The sequence below is a fragment of the Xenopus laevis genome, chromosome 5L, assembly GCF_017654675.1.
Source record: "Xenopus laevis strain J_2021 chromosome 5L, Xenopus_laevis_v10.1, whole genome shotgun sequence".
NCBI classification, from domain to species: Eukaryota; Metazoa; Chordata; class Amphibia; order Anura; family Pipidae; genus Xenopus; species Xenopus laevis.
This window is the reverse complement of record NC_054379.1, coordinates 159668651-159687509: the sequence shown is the minus strand read 5'-3', so window position 1 is coordinate 159687509 and position 18859 is coordinate 159668651. Positions and strand designations below refer to the sequence as shown.

General features: G+C 39.4%; 1 protein-coding gene across 4 annotated transcripts in view; it reads right to left on the bottom strand.

The window, feature by feature from the left end:
• Positions 1-287: 287 nt before the first annotated feature.
• The window catches only part of supt3h.L (SPT3 homolog, SAGA and STAGA complex component L homeolog), a 307390-nt gene continuing 288818 nt past the window's right edge, over positions 288-18859 (bottom strand). For all 4 annotated transcript variants that reach the window (XM_018261992.2, XM_018261990.2, NM_001093940.1 and 1 more), the window contains one exon: positions 288-864. In XM_018261992.2, coding sequence (XP_018117481.1) covers positions 823-864 — 42 coding nt within the window. In that variant the 3' untranslated portion in view covers positions 288-822. The remainder of the gene's footprint in view (positions 865-18859) is intronic.

The window sequence follows — 18859 nt, the reverse complement described above, 5'->3', positions numbered from 1 at the left end:
AACCTGCCGAATTGCTGTTTTAGCCTATGGGGGAGCCTCCTAGAACCAATTTGGAGTCATTCAGTGGGAAAAACTTTGAATCAAATTTAACCGAATACGATCCAAATTAGTTTCGACCGATCAAATACAGCCTAATTTTAAAAAATTTCGCTTGGTCTTTTTTTTATTCGAATTTCGAGTTGATAGGAGTTTAAAATCACTCCCATCAACTTCGAAAATCCGACCCTTGATAAATCTGCCCCTATTTGTGTTTTTGTCAGTAAGGTAAAACGAATAAAAATAAACACTTTTTATTGATTAATGTTTAATGCAAAATAAAAGGAACATTTATATATCAAACTGCGGCAATAACAATGAACACAAAAAAAAAACTGCATGATTAGAAAAAAAAATGTGGAAAAAGAAGTATTTGTTTGTACAGGGTGACGAAAATAACCCTGTATAATTTTCCTTGATCCCAGCTGAGAAGAGACAGAAGAAAAAAGGTCTCCACCCAGCTCAGAAGAGATGACGGGGCAGTTTGGACTTGTGGGCTGACAGTCATCCTCTCATCGGCAGTGACAAAGCTGTGTGATGTGCCTCCTCCACCTACGCACCGTCCCAAACATCCTGCCATTAATTGGCTCAACGTTCCGGCCAGTAAACAAGTAACGACTGAGGGGGTTGGAAAACGAGACATACAGTCAGTCTATAGTCACAACAAACAATTCCACCGACGAGAAGCACAGACGCTAACTTCTCCTTCCTTCCCTTTTTTTCTTTTTTTGACCGAGGAAGAGACCACCTTAATATAACCCTCCTGTTTCTTCTGCAACATCCATATTAACAGGCTAAAAAAGGCATCCCGGTCCTGCGGTAAGCGCTCTGCCAATAGAAAAAAAAAAAAGAGAGAAATAGGAAAAATCTGTAATGAATTATCACATCAGTGGAACATGGAAAAAGAAAAGCACAAGACACTACGAACCTTCTTCCTGTTTTGAAAACGACTCTGCCTGCAGTTGGTCACATGCCTTCCCTAACGAGGGCCATCAAGCACTTTTTAATAAATAAAACATTGTGGGCAGAAAGTGGTTTGAAAAATCTATTTCTGGGGTTTTGGGTAAATGTGAGTCAACATTTTGTTAATTGACTGCTGCTACTACTGTACACGGTTATTAAGAGGAAGAATAGGCGGAGAGGTAAGGGGGCACAAGCGTTTTTTTGGCTCAGGGGGGAGCAATCGTTTATATTGTTCTGTGCAATGCTTGGCAAGTCCACCATGATCCTTTTGATTCAGACACAAAGCAATAAATTCTTGGCTGTAGGGGACCTATAAATTCTGCTAAGTACTGTTGTAAACAGACTAAATTAGAGGTCAGAAAATATTTAATACAGAAATATTGCTTTGAAAAAAAGTTTCCGTATTCACTCCGAGTGCAGAGGAATTCAGTGGAAGAAGGTGACTTCAATTTAACCCCCATCAGCCCAGCATATACAGAAGTTGAGCATTTTAACAGTTGAACCCCAGCATTATAATAGTCAATTGAAATCAGTGGTCAACAATTAACCACTATCAGCCCAGCATATAGATAAATTCCAGTAGGTTAGCTAATACTCTGAGCTATAACTGTGCTATGTGTATATGAGATGAAACACAGACAGGTAAAATAACTAGGGATGGGCGAATTTTGTCACCTTGTTTCGCCGAAAAAATGATGCCCATAGACTTGTATGGTGGCATGCGTCAAAATTTTTTCGCTGTGCAACAAAAAATTTTATGGGCGTCTGTGACATGTTGCTGGCACCAAGTTTTTGGCTAAACGAAACGGGTCAAAATCGCACCCATCCCTAAAAAATACAGTAAGTCATCAGTTCAGCATTTACAGGTATAAGATATGAAACTCATTGTTTTATCAGCTAAGCCTAAACAGTTCAGCGCATACAGGAAATTGAACTTAAAGGGATACTGTCATGGGAAAAAATTTTTTTTACAAAATTAATCAGTTAAAGGAAAACTATACCCCCCAAACAATGTAGGTCTCTATTAAAAGATACTGAGTAAAACAGCTCATGTGTAAAACCCTGCTTCATGTAAATGAACCATTATCCTAATAATATACTTTTTTAGTAGTATGTGCCATTGGGTAATCATAAATAGAAAATTGCCATTTTAAAAAATAAGGGCCGCCCCTTGGGATCGTAAGATTCACTGTGCACACATACAAACCACATGTAAGGTCACATGAGCCAATTAACAGACAGAGTTCTGCCTTTTGCTTCCTCACTTCTTCCTGTTACAGTTAGAGTTTAAGTATTTCTGGTCAGGTGATCTCTGAGGCAGCACAGATAGAGTCACGAAATGGGGGTTCAAGGCAAGAGATGTAAAAGGACAAGATTTATGTAAATATATATTCCAGTTTGGTAAGATTCTTTAATATGTCATTCAATTTGATATAAACTATCTGTTGCTTAAGCATTCATTTTGGGGGTATAGTTTTCCTTTAATAGTGCTGCTCCAGCAGAATTCTGCACTGAAATCCATTTCTCAAAAGAGCAAACAGATTTTTTTTATATTCAATTTTGATATCTGACATGGGGCTAAACCTATTGTCAATTTCCCAGCTGCCCCAAGTCATGTGACTTGTGCTCTGATAAACTTCAATCACTCTTTACTGCTGTACTGCAAGTTGGAGTGATATCACCCCCTCCCTTTTTCCCCCCAGCAGCCTAACAACAGAACAATGGGAAGGTAACCAGATAGCAGCTCCCTAACACAAGATAACAGCTGCCTGGTACATCTAAGAACAACACTCAATAGTAAAAACCCATGTCCCACGGAGACACATTCAGTTACATTGAGAAGGAAAAACAGCAGCCTGCCAGAAAGCATTTCTCTCCTAAAGTGCAGGCACAAGTCACATGACCAGGGGCAGCTGGGAAATTGACAAAATGTCTAGCCCCATGTTAGATTTCAAAATTGAATATAAAAAAATCTGTTTGCTCTTGTAAGAAATGGATTTCAGTGCAGAAGTCTGCTGGAGTAGTACTAATAACTGATGTGTTTGAAAAAAAACTTTTTTTCCGATGACAGGATCCCTTTAAGTGTTTTTATCAACAAAGCCCTAGCTTTACATATACTGTAGAATGAACACAGGGGCATGTTTGCTAACAATGGAGATAAATATCTCTGGAATTGTTGCCCATGGCAACCAATCAACAATTAGGTTTAAACAATCAAAAGCAATGATCTGATTGGTGCTCTGGGTAACAGCTCCAGGGATCTCCGGAGATATTTATCTGCAGTGTTAGTAAACGTGCCCTTTAGTGCTTTATCAACTAAGCTCCAACAGTTCAACTTAGTGTTTTATCAATTAATGGCAACATGTTCTGTAGATTAAACCTTGAGCATCATCAGATAAACCCAAACAGTTCATAATACACAGGAAATTTAAATTCGTGCTTTATCAACAAAGCCCTAAGAGCTCATCATATACAGTTGAAAGAACTTTGTGCTATATTAACTAAGCTCAAACAGTTCAACATTACAGTAGAAAGAACTTAGTGTTTTATAAATTAATGGCAAACAGTTCTGTAGATTGAACTTTGTGCTTCATCAGCTAAACCCAAACAATTCATAATACACAGGAAAATGAACTTAGTTCATCAGAAAAGCCCTAACAGCTCATCATATACAGTAGACTGAACTTTGTGCTTTATTAACTAAGCTCAAACAGTCCAACATTACAGTATAAAGAACTTAGTGTTTTATCAATTAATGGCAAACAGTTCTGTAGATTGAACTTTGTGCTTCATCAACTAAGCCCAAACAGTTTTGACACAGAGGAGATTGATCTTAGTACTTTATCAGCAAAGCCCTACAGTTTAAGGTATGCAGTAGAGTCAATTTAGAGCTTCTTTAGCTAAAGCCAAACAGTCCAAAATATAAAAGAGACTGAACTTTATTTTTTTTTTTTTTGCTTAATCAGCAAAACTCCAAGTTCAACATATGCTATTGTCAGAACATGGGAAGCCCAGTATAAAATGCTATAGAATCAGTTGCACATATCATATGCAATACATTACATTTTATACAGTACTGTACTGTCTGTGCACTGCATTACAGCATTTAGCTCAGTCCCTGCCCTAAAGGAGCTTACAATGTATGTTCTTTGCACATATCAGGATCAATTCAATCAGGAGCCAATTAACCAGCCAACATGGTTTTGGAGTGTGGTAAGAAATCAGAGCACCGAGACAACCCCCCCCCCCCCCACACACACACAGGGAGAGCATAATATATACTTTTTGCAGACGGTGTCCAGGTTGTAAATGAACTCAAGATCCATGCGCTGGTAAGAAGGTCACTTTTCTGTTGAACTGTTTGATCAGACTGACAAACAGCAGAAAAGTTGTGGCTCCTCTTCATTTCCCTTTTGGACAACCAACAGAACATTTCTGTCAGGGCCAATAATCCTCAATCCACCAGAATAACAGGTTTATCAAACAGCAAACCAAACTCAGACTATATCTGGGCATAAACAGGGTAGGTACAGGTACTGGTTCCTTCAAATGAGCTTCATTTTCAAATGTTTTCAAGTAGTAAGGAATGATACAGTGCCATCAAGATGGTGCAAGTTGACCATTTCTGGAGCGAAGCCTAAGAAACTAAAAAAATAATGTGCCTTCTGGATAGCCAAGACAAGAAACTTGTTTTAATATTAAAGGGGACCCATCACCCAAAAATATTATTCAAAATCCTATTTTATCACATTAGTCAAGAAAAATTAACTTTAATTACACAATATAAATTAATTGAATCTTGTTTCCTTCAGTCTGGGAATTCATAATTATAACAAGTAGGCAGGAGCCATTTTGTGGACACTGTTATTAAGACAAGTCTTGTATCATCTCAGATTATTGTTTGTGCACCAGAATGGGGGACCTGATGTCCATCCCCATGCCCTGGTTACACAATTAAATGGTGAAGAGAACGGGGGAATGTGGGGAGAGCAGTCACATGTAGGAAGTGCTGAATGGAAAGTGAAAGTAATTGCCTAAGGCATAGAGGAGGGGCAAGCAATATATGATTGACAGATGAGATTTTTAAATGAGTTTACAACAGCTATGAATGTTTTAATAAAAAATTTAAATTGGATTTCATGTTTAATTTGAAAAGGACTTTTATTATACAGATTTGTGTGCCTGGGTGACAGGTCCACTTTAAAGGGTTATATATATATATATATATATATATATATATATATATATATATATATATATATATATATATATATATATATATTTTTTATGCACATCTGGTGAATTTATAGAAAATGTGAAGGGCCAAGGAATCAGTGTAACATTGTATTCAATTATTGTGTCTGGTTGGGGCACCTCAGGAAATCTCAGAGAGAAAGCAAACATGAAAAACTGGCACCATATAAAAAAAATCTCATACATGCTTTATGTGAGAGGCCACTTTAGTCCACATCTGTGGCTGCTAGGGGTTGAACAGCAGAAGGAAGGTTGCAGCCTGCCTCATACTGAAAGCACATCTTCCCTGGTAGGACCTTGGACCACTTTCTAAATCCAGCTCTGCTTCATGCCACCCTAAGCCTTGATGCCTTAATAAAATTTGCCTTCTTATGCCTATTTCCATGGCAGTCTTGTGGTCCTCTTTGGTCAGAGGCAAATATTTGGCTCAGTTATGGCCAGTAATTCAATGGGGGGGGGATTCTGGTAGTTCCAGTTCAACAGCATCTGAAGTGAGCATACTAGTGATATGTGGAACACACGACAGAATAACTCCTGGAGAAAAAATCAACCTGGATGGCACTAAACCACATGGAAAGAAACAAGATGGCTGGAATTACAGAATCCAAACAGTTGTGATTGCATCACATGGATAAAAACGAGATGGTTGGCATGGCAGTAGACAAGATGGATGGTTCTACAGCAGGTGAATAAATGTCAAGTTGGATAGAATTGCTACATACAGAAAATGGAACAATGGTAATGCACCACTTGGAAAGACCCAAGACTGATAGCATCGCGGCTCATGGAAAACAAGATCTTAATCAAGAGCAAGACCCAATGGTTAATCAGAAAGAAACATTTGCTATGGATGCACGAAAAACATATGTGGGTAAAAACCCTAGAAAAAATGGCCCCTACCATTGTTTTTAAATTAATGTTGATTGTAGTAAAGGAAATGTATGAATATAAAACAAAAATAGAAGAACTGCAGTTTTGTAAATCCAGCTCTGCTTCATGTCTATGGCATCAGGAATGTTGGGAACATGGTGCAAATACAATGGAGCCCTAATAAAATTTGCCTTTCCATGCCTATTTCCTGGAAAACAAATCAACTTGGATGGTACTGAACCAAATGGAAAGAAGATGGCCGGTATTACAGTATAAAACCACTTGTTTTTGCATTGCATGGATAAAAACAAAATGGTTGGCATGGCAGTAGACAAGATTGATAGAATTGCAGAACATGGAAAAAACAAGACGGGTGGCTCTTCAACATGTGGATAAAAACAAGATGGATGGCACCGCAACAGGTGGCTAAACAGCAAGTTGGATGGAATTGCTACATATGGAAAATGGAGTGACGGCAATGCAGCACTGGGAAAGACCTGAGATTGATAGCACGGCAACACATGGAACACAAGGTCTTAATCAAGAGCCACTGGTCAATCTGAAATCGATTAACGTTTGCTTTGGTTGCAGGAAGAACATCTGTGGGTACAGACCATTCAATACATGGCCTCTACCATTGTTTTATTGTTTTTATAATTAATGTCAATTATGGAGAGGAAATATATGAACAAAAAAAAAGAGAAATACAGTTTTATAAAAGGATACTATTCCCACACAAAAAATACTTTGCTGTTGTTACTGTTTAGGTTTCTGGTTCTTGTACAGGACTGGGAAATAAATGCCGGTCTTTGCATCATTAACTTCTGAAATCTTCTTGTTATAAACACAAGGGGAACACACTTGAGTTGCTCCGAGTTCTGCATACAATATGTTCTAATAGCCAATGCTACAAACCCCTCCGCCCCAAATAAAAACAGTTCATTTTCGGGGCGTTGGAGTGCACTGAGCAGCCACAATGTGAATGGAGCTATTAATGTTTCATAGATCTTTTTATAATGTTTATGTAGGAGTCTGGCTACATTTTATGTAAGCATTTGCCTCGCAGCTCTGGTTTAAGGGCACGAGTAGATGTTGAGATTGAGTGAGGTCTGCACATAAGACGCTGATTGGATTCGGGTGCCTCTTGGTTACCCCTGACCGGTTCTTGGTAACAAGGTCCCAGCAGAGGAACACCCTGCCTTCTGTACTCGGGAGCACGTATAATATATGGCTAAAATTATTCTAACACCTTCACATAATCTGCTGATCAATTACTCCCGGCGGCCCCGTTCTAACCTGATATTCAATATCCCCGTGCAGTTTAATAGTGGCTGAATAAATCTTGCCGTGCATATAAAACATTGCCTACAACATGGGTGGTCGTACCTTTGTTTTGGATATTTTTTTTTTTTTTGGCTTGCATGGAAAAAAAAAACCCAGTAGAGGCCACTTGTGGGATATCAAATAAAATCCATTTCCAATATAAGCTGTAAATTGTACAATTGCTACAAAGAGGTAGGTGCACACGAGGAAACCTCATCGGTTCCAAAATGTTCCTTGTCCTGATTTATTATGTTTAATGCTTGTGAGGTTGGGAATGCCGACTCTGGCCAGGAGATTTTCCCTTTAAAATTATCACATTAGACAGGCATGAAATTCTTTCAATGGAGCAACATGTTACCCAGAATGCACTACACTGCATATAGACTCCGTCGCAGCTCCTTGCTTAGTTGGATAAATGTCTTTCTCTAGGTTTCTTCTGCATGATAAACTTCTTTTATTTTACCTAGAGTTTAAGTTCTGCTAGAATAAGCATACTTCATAGTCATATAGGATATGGAGATATATATATATATATATATATATAGATAGATAGATAGATAGATAGATAGATAGATAGATATAATAGGGGATGCACCAAATCCTCTATTTGGGATTCGGCGAATCCCAGAATCCTTCATGCAAGATTTGGCCGAATTCAGAAAGAAATCCTAGGAAAAGGGAAAAAGTTGTAAAAAAAAAAAGGGATGAAAAGGGAAAAAGTTGTAAAAAACATTTTTATTTCCTTCTTTTGTGGCAAAAAGTTATGTTATTTCTCTTCCTGCCGCTAATTTGCATAATACACAAATTTTAGTGAGTCATGTGACAGAAATGACATCACTACTCACCGTTTATAACTGATGACATCACTACTCACCGTTTATAAGGATATAATTTACAGGATATTCATGGCTTTTGTGTATTATATATATATATATATATATATATATATATATATATATATATATAAATATATATATATAAATATATATATATATATATATATATATATATATATATATATATATATATATATATATATAAACACACACACACACAGGTATGGGACCTGTTATCCAGAATGCTCGAGACCTGGGGTTTTCTGGATAAGGGGTCTTTCTGTAATTTGGATCTCCATACCTTAAGTCTGCTATAAAAATTGTGCCTCTGTAGTCGGATCGACTAATTTTGTACCACGACTCGGAATGATCGGCCTTGTGCTATGAGATGTTTGTCTACAGGTTGGTTAAGTCATAAGAACATTTTAATAACCTGATTGGCTACAGGCTGCTCGCGCTCTGAGAATAGTTGGTCAACAGGTTTGTATTGCCCTTCAAGTATTGTAATTTTAATTATTCCATGACATACACCGGAATGAGCTACTAACGGAATTAGCTCACTGGCTCTCAAACCTAGGGGACAATTAACACGATGCGCCGAATTGGGCGCCAGTGCTCCAGAATTATTCATTTTTAGAGTTTAGTTCTCCTTTAAATGTTGATATGGAAAGATCAGCAATAGAAATTATTTTAAAAATAATTAATGCCTGAAAAAAAAGTCTTAATTTTTCAAGGAGTTAAATAGTAGGGTAATAAATAGCATTGCTTTAATAAGATGGAAGAGTCCAAGTATGGGGAGTTCCATATGAGGATGAATCACACATTGCTCTGTGTCACACGCGAAGATGAGAAAGATTCAATCTTGGAATCAATTGATTGTCACATCAAAGCTCCCGGGGAACATAACGAGCACAATCATTGTGTGTGGGAAACTGATCTAATTAGACCCAAACGAGGACAAACGTCAGTCTGTTACTGTAAATCAAACAAAGGTTAATGGCTGCTCGTCATTAGCCAATCTCCGTACTGTACAAATGGGCGTTGGGTCCCACCAATCAACTCCCCTTTCTGGTGATTTTTCAAAGGTTTATAAAAATAGCGAACCAATTATATATTTAATAATAGACTTGAGAAAACATTCTCAATCTCAGCATATGATTCCCATTAGCAAGACGCCACCACCCCTTGTCTCATTTAAAGGGATTCATATGGGGCACACAGTATGCATGGGGGTCCTGGTAGTACCACTGGAGTGGGGTGCAAGTAAGGGGTTCACATTCAGATTCCAATAGATCATCTATTATATAGGTGGCACAAGTTGGAAACAAAAGACTTTTTTGTGAGTTGTCCTCTTAAGGGAAAGAAGTTCAACCTAAGCCAAATAAATGCAAATTTCAAAACAAGGTGTATAACATGGGCTTATATTGGATACAGGTATCTACTGACCCTTTAACCAAATCACTCAGCACATGTTCCAGTGTTAGGCATGTGAAAATATTATCTGTGCTCCTAATTGCACATGGATAAGAAGCAAAGATGATAAGTACAGTTATGTTGGAGCCCATGTCCTGGTTCAGATTCAGTTGCTGCTTGGAGATAAGAAGAACCTTGAATGTACAAGCACAACATGATATTAAAGAGCTTGTTGTGACTTGATATTCTTTGAACTCCTGGGAAAGGAAGACTTTTTTTCTTTGTTATTTTTGGATAAAATATGTGAGCTTATACAGAGGGGCAAAATAAAGAGTCTTTTTTACCTGTACCTTGATGTAATGGTTATCTTGGTTCCCCACAGCAGAACTATCAGCTTTAAGCGTGAGTAATGAACAAATAATAATAACAGCAAAAAACTCAATTTCCTAGATTATTATTGGTACGTGTATGGCAGCTTCAGGGTGGGGTACAAACATTTATTGGAGGGTAAAAGGCGCTGCCATTAAGAATATTTGGGCATTGGCCCAGTTGTACTAGGACATATACTGTTGACAAGAGGTATGGTGGGGTACGGGTACAGTTGAAAAGGTAGGGGTACAGTTGACAAGAGGTACAGTTGACAAGGTAGGGGTACAGTTGACAAGAGGTACAGTTGACAAGGTAGGGGTACAGTTGACAAGAGGTACAGTTGACAAGGTAGGGGTATGGTTTACAAGAGGTAGAGTGGGGTAGGGGTACAGTTGACAATATAGGGGTACAGTTGACAAGAGGTAGGGTGGGGTAGGGGTACAGTTGACAAGAAGTAGGGTGGGGTAGGAGTACAGTTAAAGTAGGGGTACAGTTGACAAGGTAGTGGTACATTTGACAAAAGGTAGGTAGGGGTACAGTTGACAAGGTAGGGGTGTAGTTGACAAGAGGTAGGGTGGGGTACAGTTGACAATATAGGGGTACAGTTGGCAAGAAGTAGGGTGGGGTAGGAGTACAGTTAAAATAGGGCTACAGTTGACAAGGTAGTGGTACATTTGACAAAAGATAGGTAGGGGTACAGTTGACAAGGTAGGGGTATAGTTTATAAGAGGTAGGGTGGGGTAGGGGTACAGTTGACAATATAGGGGTACAGTTGACAAGAGGTAGGGTGGGGTAGGGGTACAGTTGACAAGAGGTAGGGTGGGGTAGGAGTACAGTTGACAACATAGAGGTACAGTTGACACGGTAGGGGTACAGTTGACAAGGTAGGGGTATAATTTACAAGAGGTAGGGTGGGTAGGGGTACAATTGACAAGGTGGGGTACAGTTGACAAGAGGTAGGTAGTCTTACAGTTGACACGGTAGCGGTAAAGTTGACAAGAGGTAGGGTGAGTCTTGTTCTAATAAGACTAGAAATCCTTACAGAGTAATTCTACAATGGAATTTAATATGTAAGTGGTTAAAAGACATAACAGGTTCTAGACAAATGACAGTGTATGGGGGGGGGGGTGAAATGTGGTCATGATTTATAAATAATATTTTGAAGACCAACTCTACCTATAACCAGCCCATAATTAAGGGTGTTTGTTTAAAGTTAAAGGCCAAAGATTTTTCTACGTGTGCTTGAAAGCAAGAGCATGAATGGGTTCCCAAACTATGGCAACCTTCTGGCATCTGCAGAAAGATCATGAATGCAGTTATACATAATACAGTAACAGGGCAAATTCTGTGAGGAATTGACAACTTTCTCTGTCCCATGCATTGAGCCCCATTCATTATCCTCTGAAATAGAACCATTTTTTGGGGGAAAATAATTGCTTATTGAAAAAAGGTAATTTGGAATAAAGATCGGAGAAAAGTGCATTCGGACACTGAAGGGCTCCGTTTTTTTGCACAGTGCCTTGTGCAAAGGGGAATTTTTGGATGAAAATCTACTCATAGTACAATATTTTCTCCAGAATTCCAATGTAATTGGGGCAGTATGCTAAGTAGTACCTGCTGCGATTTGCCCAAGATACTGTACATCAGAAAGTGCCCAAATCGTCTCTTGCTTCTTTGGAGTCTCACATAAGTGGGAATTGCATCACTTCTGGGGCACCAATATGTGGGTGACAAAAATAGTATTAACATCCAATTCTCTTTGTGCGAGTAAGTTGTACTCATGGGTGTATCCTGCTAGAGGAACCCTTGAATTACCTCAAGGCTGGTCTGTCAGGGGTTCCAGGGTTCCCTAGCATCCTTGTATGTCATTCATCAGAGCAGGCTTTAGGGGTACATTGGTGCTGGTGACAAGGTTCAAGGAGCATGTATGGGCATACAGTTAGTACCTTTGTACTTGTGCTGCACTAGGGGAAAGATATTGCACATGAGCCATTGGAGATCAGAGTACAGCCATGGGTGATAAATATCTGGCCTGTGATGATAATTAGCCAACACGGGGCATTGTGTAGCCGTGCCACCCTGTGTGGTAGCACAACAGTAGCACAAATGCTGCCGTATTAGTACTGGCTCCGCTTCCAGCGCTCCACTCATAAAATGTTATACGCTATAAAAGCAGATTATCTCCAACCTCTATTAAATAACATATCAGTGCCATGTTTTCCTCATTGATTCATTTGTGGCACCAGAAATCAGATCAAGGTTCGTACAATGTCGATGACTTCACGCTCCTAATTCTTTCTCCATGTCGGGGCTGTTTGTTTACGAAAGAATCCTATCTGAGCCCAACACCGAAACCTGATCCGTATGATTAAAACAAGAAGAAAAATGCAGGGACGAATTAAAGGCGGGGGGGGGGGATGCAGGAGAGGAGATTGCCAAATTGAAGATTAAGATTGGAGACAGGCTTAACGTTCTAGGCTAAATGCCAGCAAATCAGGGCTCCGCAACACACATATCCAATCTAAGTGATATTTTGCTTGCAAGCCTATGAGGCTAAGTGTGTGCCTCCACCAAGGCCTGCGGATCTGGGCTGATCAAACTTTGTGCCAGTGCCAGCGGCTAAAAAGCACAATCAGTATTAAAACAGAATTCACTTATTCACAGAATGTTTGTTTACTCCTAGTATTAACTATTATCCCTCCAAGGGTAGGGGCTGGTGGCACGGAATGTCAGGGTTTTGGAGGGATATAAGAACTGGCTGCATAAAAATTAGGGATGCACCTAATCCAGGATTAGGTTCGGGATTCGGCCTTTTTCAGCAGGATTCGCATTGGGCCAAATCCTTGTGCCTGGCTGAACCGAATCCGAGATTGTGTATGCAAATTGTGCGCAGGGAGGGATTTCACTTGACTTTTCTTTTTTGTCTCAAAACAAGGAAGCAAACCAATTTTTTTCCACTTTTCCCTTTCCCCGAATCCTAATTTGCATTAGGATTCGGATTCAGTTCGGTATTCTTCAGAATCTTTCAAAAAGGATTCGGGGATTGGGCCGAAATCAAAATAGTGGTTTCGGCGCATCCTTAATAAAAATAGGAGGCACATTTATGTTTAGTGTTACTCAGGGGTGTGACTAGACTTTACTCGGCCCAACGGCACAAAAACGTTAAAGCAGTTTATGCAGCGCTGTATTCATGGGGGGTGGGCACAGGGGTCTGTGCTTTGAAATGGAGCACCACAACGGTGGCATATTCATTGAGCGTTGAAGGCAGGGTGCAACATGCAAAAATGATGAGGATCGCATTAGAGACTGATTTTGCAGACCGTGCCCAACCCAAACATGATAACCCTTGATTCGCACCCCTTACCCACATTTTAACCCCATCCTTGAACACCCGCCTCCTGCGTATGTATCATATAAGCTGGAAGTGGCATTGCGCAAACAGGAAGTGATGTCACACAACAGCAGGAAACAGTATTTTTTACCTTCAAATGGCATGGGCTAAAGGGTGCCCACTGACTTCCATGCCATAAATGTCTCCTAATGACAAAGCTAAGTGACATATAGAGTCTTAGGCGTCTTCACTACCAAATTCAAGTAGTTAAAGGGGTTGTTCTCCTTTAAATTAACTTTTGGTATGATGTAGAGGGATATTCTGAGACAATTTGCTATTGGTTTTTACTTTTTATTATTTGTGGTTTTTGAGTTATTTAGCTTTTTATTCAGCAGCTCTTCAGTTTAGAATATCAGCAATACGGTAGCTAGGGTCCAATTTACCCTAGCAACCATGCATTGAGTTGACTAAGAGACTGGAATATGAATAGGAGAGGCCTGAATAGAAAGATAAGGAATAAAATGTAGCAATAACAATACATTTGTAGCCTTACAGAGCATTCGTTTTTAGATGGGGTCAGTGACCCCCCATTTGGAAGCTGGAAAGAGTCAGAAGAAGAAGAAGGCAAATCATTCAAAAATTTTAAAAAATAAATATTGAAGACCAATTAAAGCTGATTAGAATTAGCCATTCTATAACATACAAAAAGTTAACTTAACCCACCCCTTCAAGGCAGCGATGAAGAGAATCCACTTTTTGGGGTCCCAACCCAAATCGAAAGCCTAATTTGCTTAGTCATATTAGTTTAAGGAAAGGGCAAAAAAACCCCAAAAAAACACAAAAGAAATGATTTCCTTGTTTGCGTCACCAAAAGCCAAGTGCTTGTAAGGGGTCGGATTCAGTTCAGCCAAGCAATGAATCCAGGGGGGCATCCCTAATTTAACACCTCATTTGTTTCAGGTGGTTTGTGCTATTATATGTCTCATATTGAGTTCCTGGGTGAACTTTATTCAGCTGAAATCTATTGGCCTGTTCCTGACTATTTCTAAACGGTGCATTGTTTGACTATAAACAATGAAACTACTTCCTGTTTCCAATTTCCTGGTTCTTACAAGTACTTAAAGGGATGGTATTTTATAACTGGAAAGCTGCTGAATAAAAAGCTAAATAACTCAAAAAACACATAATAAAAAATGAAAACCAATTGCAAATTGTCTCAGCATATCACTCTCTACATAATACTAAAAGTTAACTCAAATATGAACAACCCCTTTAATCAGATTACCAGTCCCTGGATTAACCCCTCATAATGGGCTTCTCTTTATCTCTAAACTAAACAACAATAAAGTGGTAAAGGGAGGGGGTAGTTTATACAGAAGCCATAATCTCAAATTAAACAAGCACCTAATTACAGAGAAGATAGTAAAATACCACATTTTAAAATACATTAAAATAATAGGCACGTATTTTCACTGAAACTACTCCCTGTTTCCAACTTCCTGGTTCTTACAGGTACTTAAAGGGATGGTATTTTATAGAATGACCAATTATTTCCAATTGGTCTTCGTATTTTTTTTTATTTTTTAAATTATTTGCCTTGTTTTTCTGACTTTTTCCAACTTTCAAATGGGGGGTCACTGACCCCATTAAAAAAAAACCAAATGCTCTGTTAGGCTACAAATTTATTTTTATTGCTACTTTTTCTATTCAAGTCTGTTGCTATTCATATTCCAGTCTATTATTCAAATCAGTGCATGGTTGCTAGAGTAATTTGGACCATAGCAACTAGATGGCTGAAACTGCAAACAGGAGAGCTGCTGAATAAAAAGCTAAATAACTCAAAAACCGCAAATAATAAAAAATGAAAACCAATTGCAAATTGTCTCGGACTATCACTCTCTGCATCATACTAAAAGTTAACTCAAATATGAACAACCCATTTAATCAGATTACCAGTCTCTGGAATAACCCCCTCATAATGGGCTTCTGTTTATCTCTAAACACCAACAAAGTGGTGAAGAGAGGGGGTTGTTTATACAAAAGCCATAATTTCTACTTGAACTAACACCTAATTACAGAGAAGATAGTAAGATACCACATTTTAAAAGATATTAAAAGAATAGGCAGGTATTTTCAGTAAAAATATGTAAATAGGTTTATACTTCACCTTTTATACAAAGGCATTAACATGGCTTTTCTGGCAACCCGAAACCCAAGACAGTTCCCTGCATTTCATAACTGCCCGATTGTTGAAGTTTACGTTTCCGGCAGGCAGATCTGTTCCCTATGAATATTAAATTATTGTTGATCCACTGCTTGGGCTGCCCTTACATTGTATGAAATCAAATCAAATCTATGCAACGTACAGAAGGGTTTCTGCTCCCTGTGAGTCTCCAGACCACAAACTCTTAAACACATAACAGTGTCTGCCACCAATACACAATCTGATTGTCTTTTAATAGCGCCAATAAAATTTGTGCAAGGAAATAATATTCCATGTCCTTGGCTCGAGGCAGTAAAACACGGACCATCCCCAAGGAAAGCAGGCCGAGCCGAATCGGCTACTTAATGAGTAACTCAGGAAGCTCTCGGCTTCTTTTGTGCTTCTATTCTCCGCTCACACACTGTTCCAAGTTCATTCCAATCTGGGATATTGGTGTCAGGGAGCCAAGTTCTTTGCTTCATGTTTTGCTGAACGAGGAAGGAAGATGTTTGTTTGTACTTGGCTGTGATTTGTGCGTCTTTTGAATCTAATGGAAGGGAGATCTGGGCTGGTTTTAGGGTAATTCAATAAGGTCAGTTTGGCTTGTTACACCAGCATCAGAGGGGCCCCTTTAAGGAAAGACATTGTGAAGAAAAAGGGGGCCCCATACGATCCCTACTGTAAGCAGCAGTCCTGTCCTGCTTTATGGCAGCTGAGATTCTAGCTATCTGTATAACAGAACATTCTGTCCCAGTGGCTGCACAGATCCTATCTGATCCCCATTGTAAGCAGCAGTCCTGTCCTGCTTTATGGCAGCTGAGATTCTAGCTATCTGTATAACAGAGCATTCTGTCCCAGTGGCTGCACAGATACTATCTGATCCACATTGTAAGCAGCAGTCCTGCCCTGCTTTATGGCAGCTGAGATTCTAGCTATCTGTATAACAGAGCATTCTGTCCCAGTGGTGCACAGATCCTATCTGATCCCCATTGTAAGCAGCAGTCCTGTCCTGCTTTATGGCAGCTGAGATTCTAGCTATCTGTATAACAGAACATTCTGTCCCAGTGGCTGCACAGATCCTATCTGATCCACATTGTAAGCAGCAGTCCTGTCCTGCTTTATGGCAGCTGAGATTCTAGCTATCTGTATAACAGAACATTCTGTCCCAGTGACTGCACAGATTCTATCTGATCCCCATTTAGGGTTGCCATCTGTCCGGTTTTGACCCAGACAGCCCGGTATTTTGAGGGGCTGCCCAGGTCTATAATTCCTGCCCAGTTTTCCAAATAAGGAAAACTGGACGGGATTCCCTTGATTGATACGGCGATCGGCCAATCGCTGATCGCCGTGTCATAGCCCCGCCCACTGACATCACATACACGCCCACTGAAATCACATACATGCCCACCGACGTCACGGACCCGCCCTCTGCCCGGTCTCAGCCAGCCATAAAGGTGGCAACCCTATCCCCATTGTAAGCAGCAGTCCTGCCCTGCTTTATGGCAGCTGAGATTCTGTCTATCTGTATAACAGAGCATTCTGTCCCAGTAGAGAAATTGCCTTTCTGAAACTTTGTTAAGACAATTAACAAGAGGCAGAATATAATGAATAACCCCCAGCCTTCCTGCTTTCTAGGGCCCCTCTCATGTGTCCAGTCCAATCCTAGGAGCCATGAATAAGCGCAAGGAGCTGATGTTTATCCCCCAATGCTGCAATTCCAGCTGAAGCAGCCAATTCTCAGCACTGCACCCATTGCACACATTTATTCTTCTCGGAGAGACGACAGGATAATTACAGAGCTTCTGCCAAGGAGAACTCACACATGCAAACCATTACCCAAAATATAGATTTCTCTCTCCCTTTTATAGAACTTATAATCATTAGACATGGTTTGGGGAAAATCAGAACCAAATAGAAAGTAAACAGTTTCAAACAGACTCTGCGTTTATGGAACCCTACAAACTGCTAAAAATGTGGTTTCTGACTATATTTCAATGGGCATTTTTTGCTCTTTTTTTATTTTTTTTTTCATCCTTTCCGCACTAATGTCAGTGAAGGCGCATTACAATTTGGGCTGCGGCTGGGGGTTCTTTGAAGGCAAAACCAGTATTATATCTTTACGTCGGGAATTGAAATTATTTGAGGATATTGTTTCAATTAACTAGCGCTCAGGAAAGGTTGACTGGCTGCCACTGTTACTGGGTTAGTTACCCTTTATTATTAATTCGGAAAAATTACGCAACACTTGCGGGGAATCTTTTACGAATAAATCACCCTTGCGGTATAGTCCATAATAAAGAGTATATGGCACTCAATTTACATTTAGGCTAAAATAAACATTAACTTTAAAGGACAAATTAACTCCATCCCCCACTCACTTGGGGTCCCCATTTGTTTTGAACCCCCCAAATCTGTTATCCGGAAACCCATGATCCAGAAAGCTTCAAATTATTATATCAATCTATTTTATCAAAATAATTCATATTTTTAAAAATGATTCCCTTTTTCTGTGTAATAATAAAACAGTAAGTTGTACTTGATCCCAACGAAGATATAATTAATCCTTATTGGAAGCAAAACCAGCCTATTGGGTTTATTTAATATTTACATGATTTTCTAGTAGATTTAAGGTATGAAGATCCAAATTATGGAAAGATCCGTTATCCGGAAAACCCCAGGTCCGGAACATTGCGGATAAGAGATCCCATAGCTGTATCTAACTTCTACAACTGCTCAGAGGTGTTTCTGGTTTATAATAAAATGTAGGTTTATAAATAAAATATCAGCCGTCAGCTAATAATGGAAATCCAGCCGCTATCAGCAGTTTACTGTCACATAATAAATATCTGTCTGTTACAGAGGAGGGGGCTTTATTTATGCTGCCCCAGTGACAGTTTGAAGTCAGTTCTTCTGAAAGAACTTTTATTCGTTGCCAGCTTTCCTCAGTTTCCAGGGAAAAGTACCATTAAAAAAAAAAAGAAGAAAGAAACATCTCAGAACTTACACAAATGTATTTATATGTGTATAACAAATATGTAATTCTCATTGTTCGTGCTCACCCCTAAGGGTTTCTTAATGGTTCAGTTAAAGGGGAACTACAGCTTGACTAAAGAATTAGGCTAGAAATGTTGTACATGATGTTTTGTGCTTCTGTACCAGCCCAAGGCAACCACAGCCCTTTAGCAGTAAAGATCTGTGTCTCCAAAGATGCCCCAGTAGCTCTCCATCTTCTTTTCTGCTGATTCACTGCACATGCTCTGT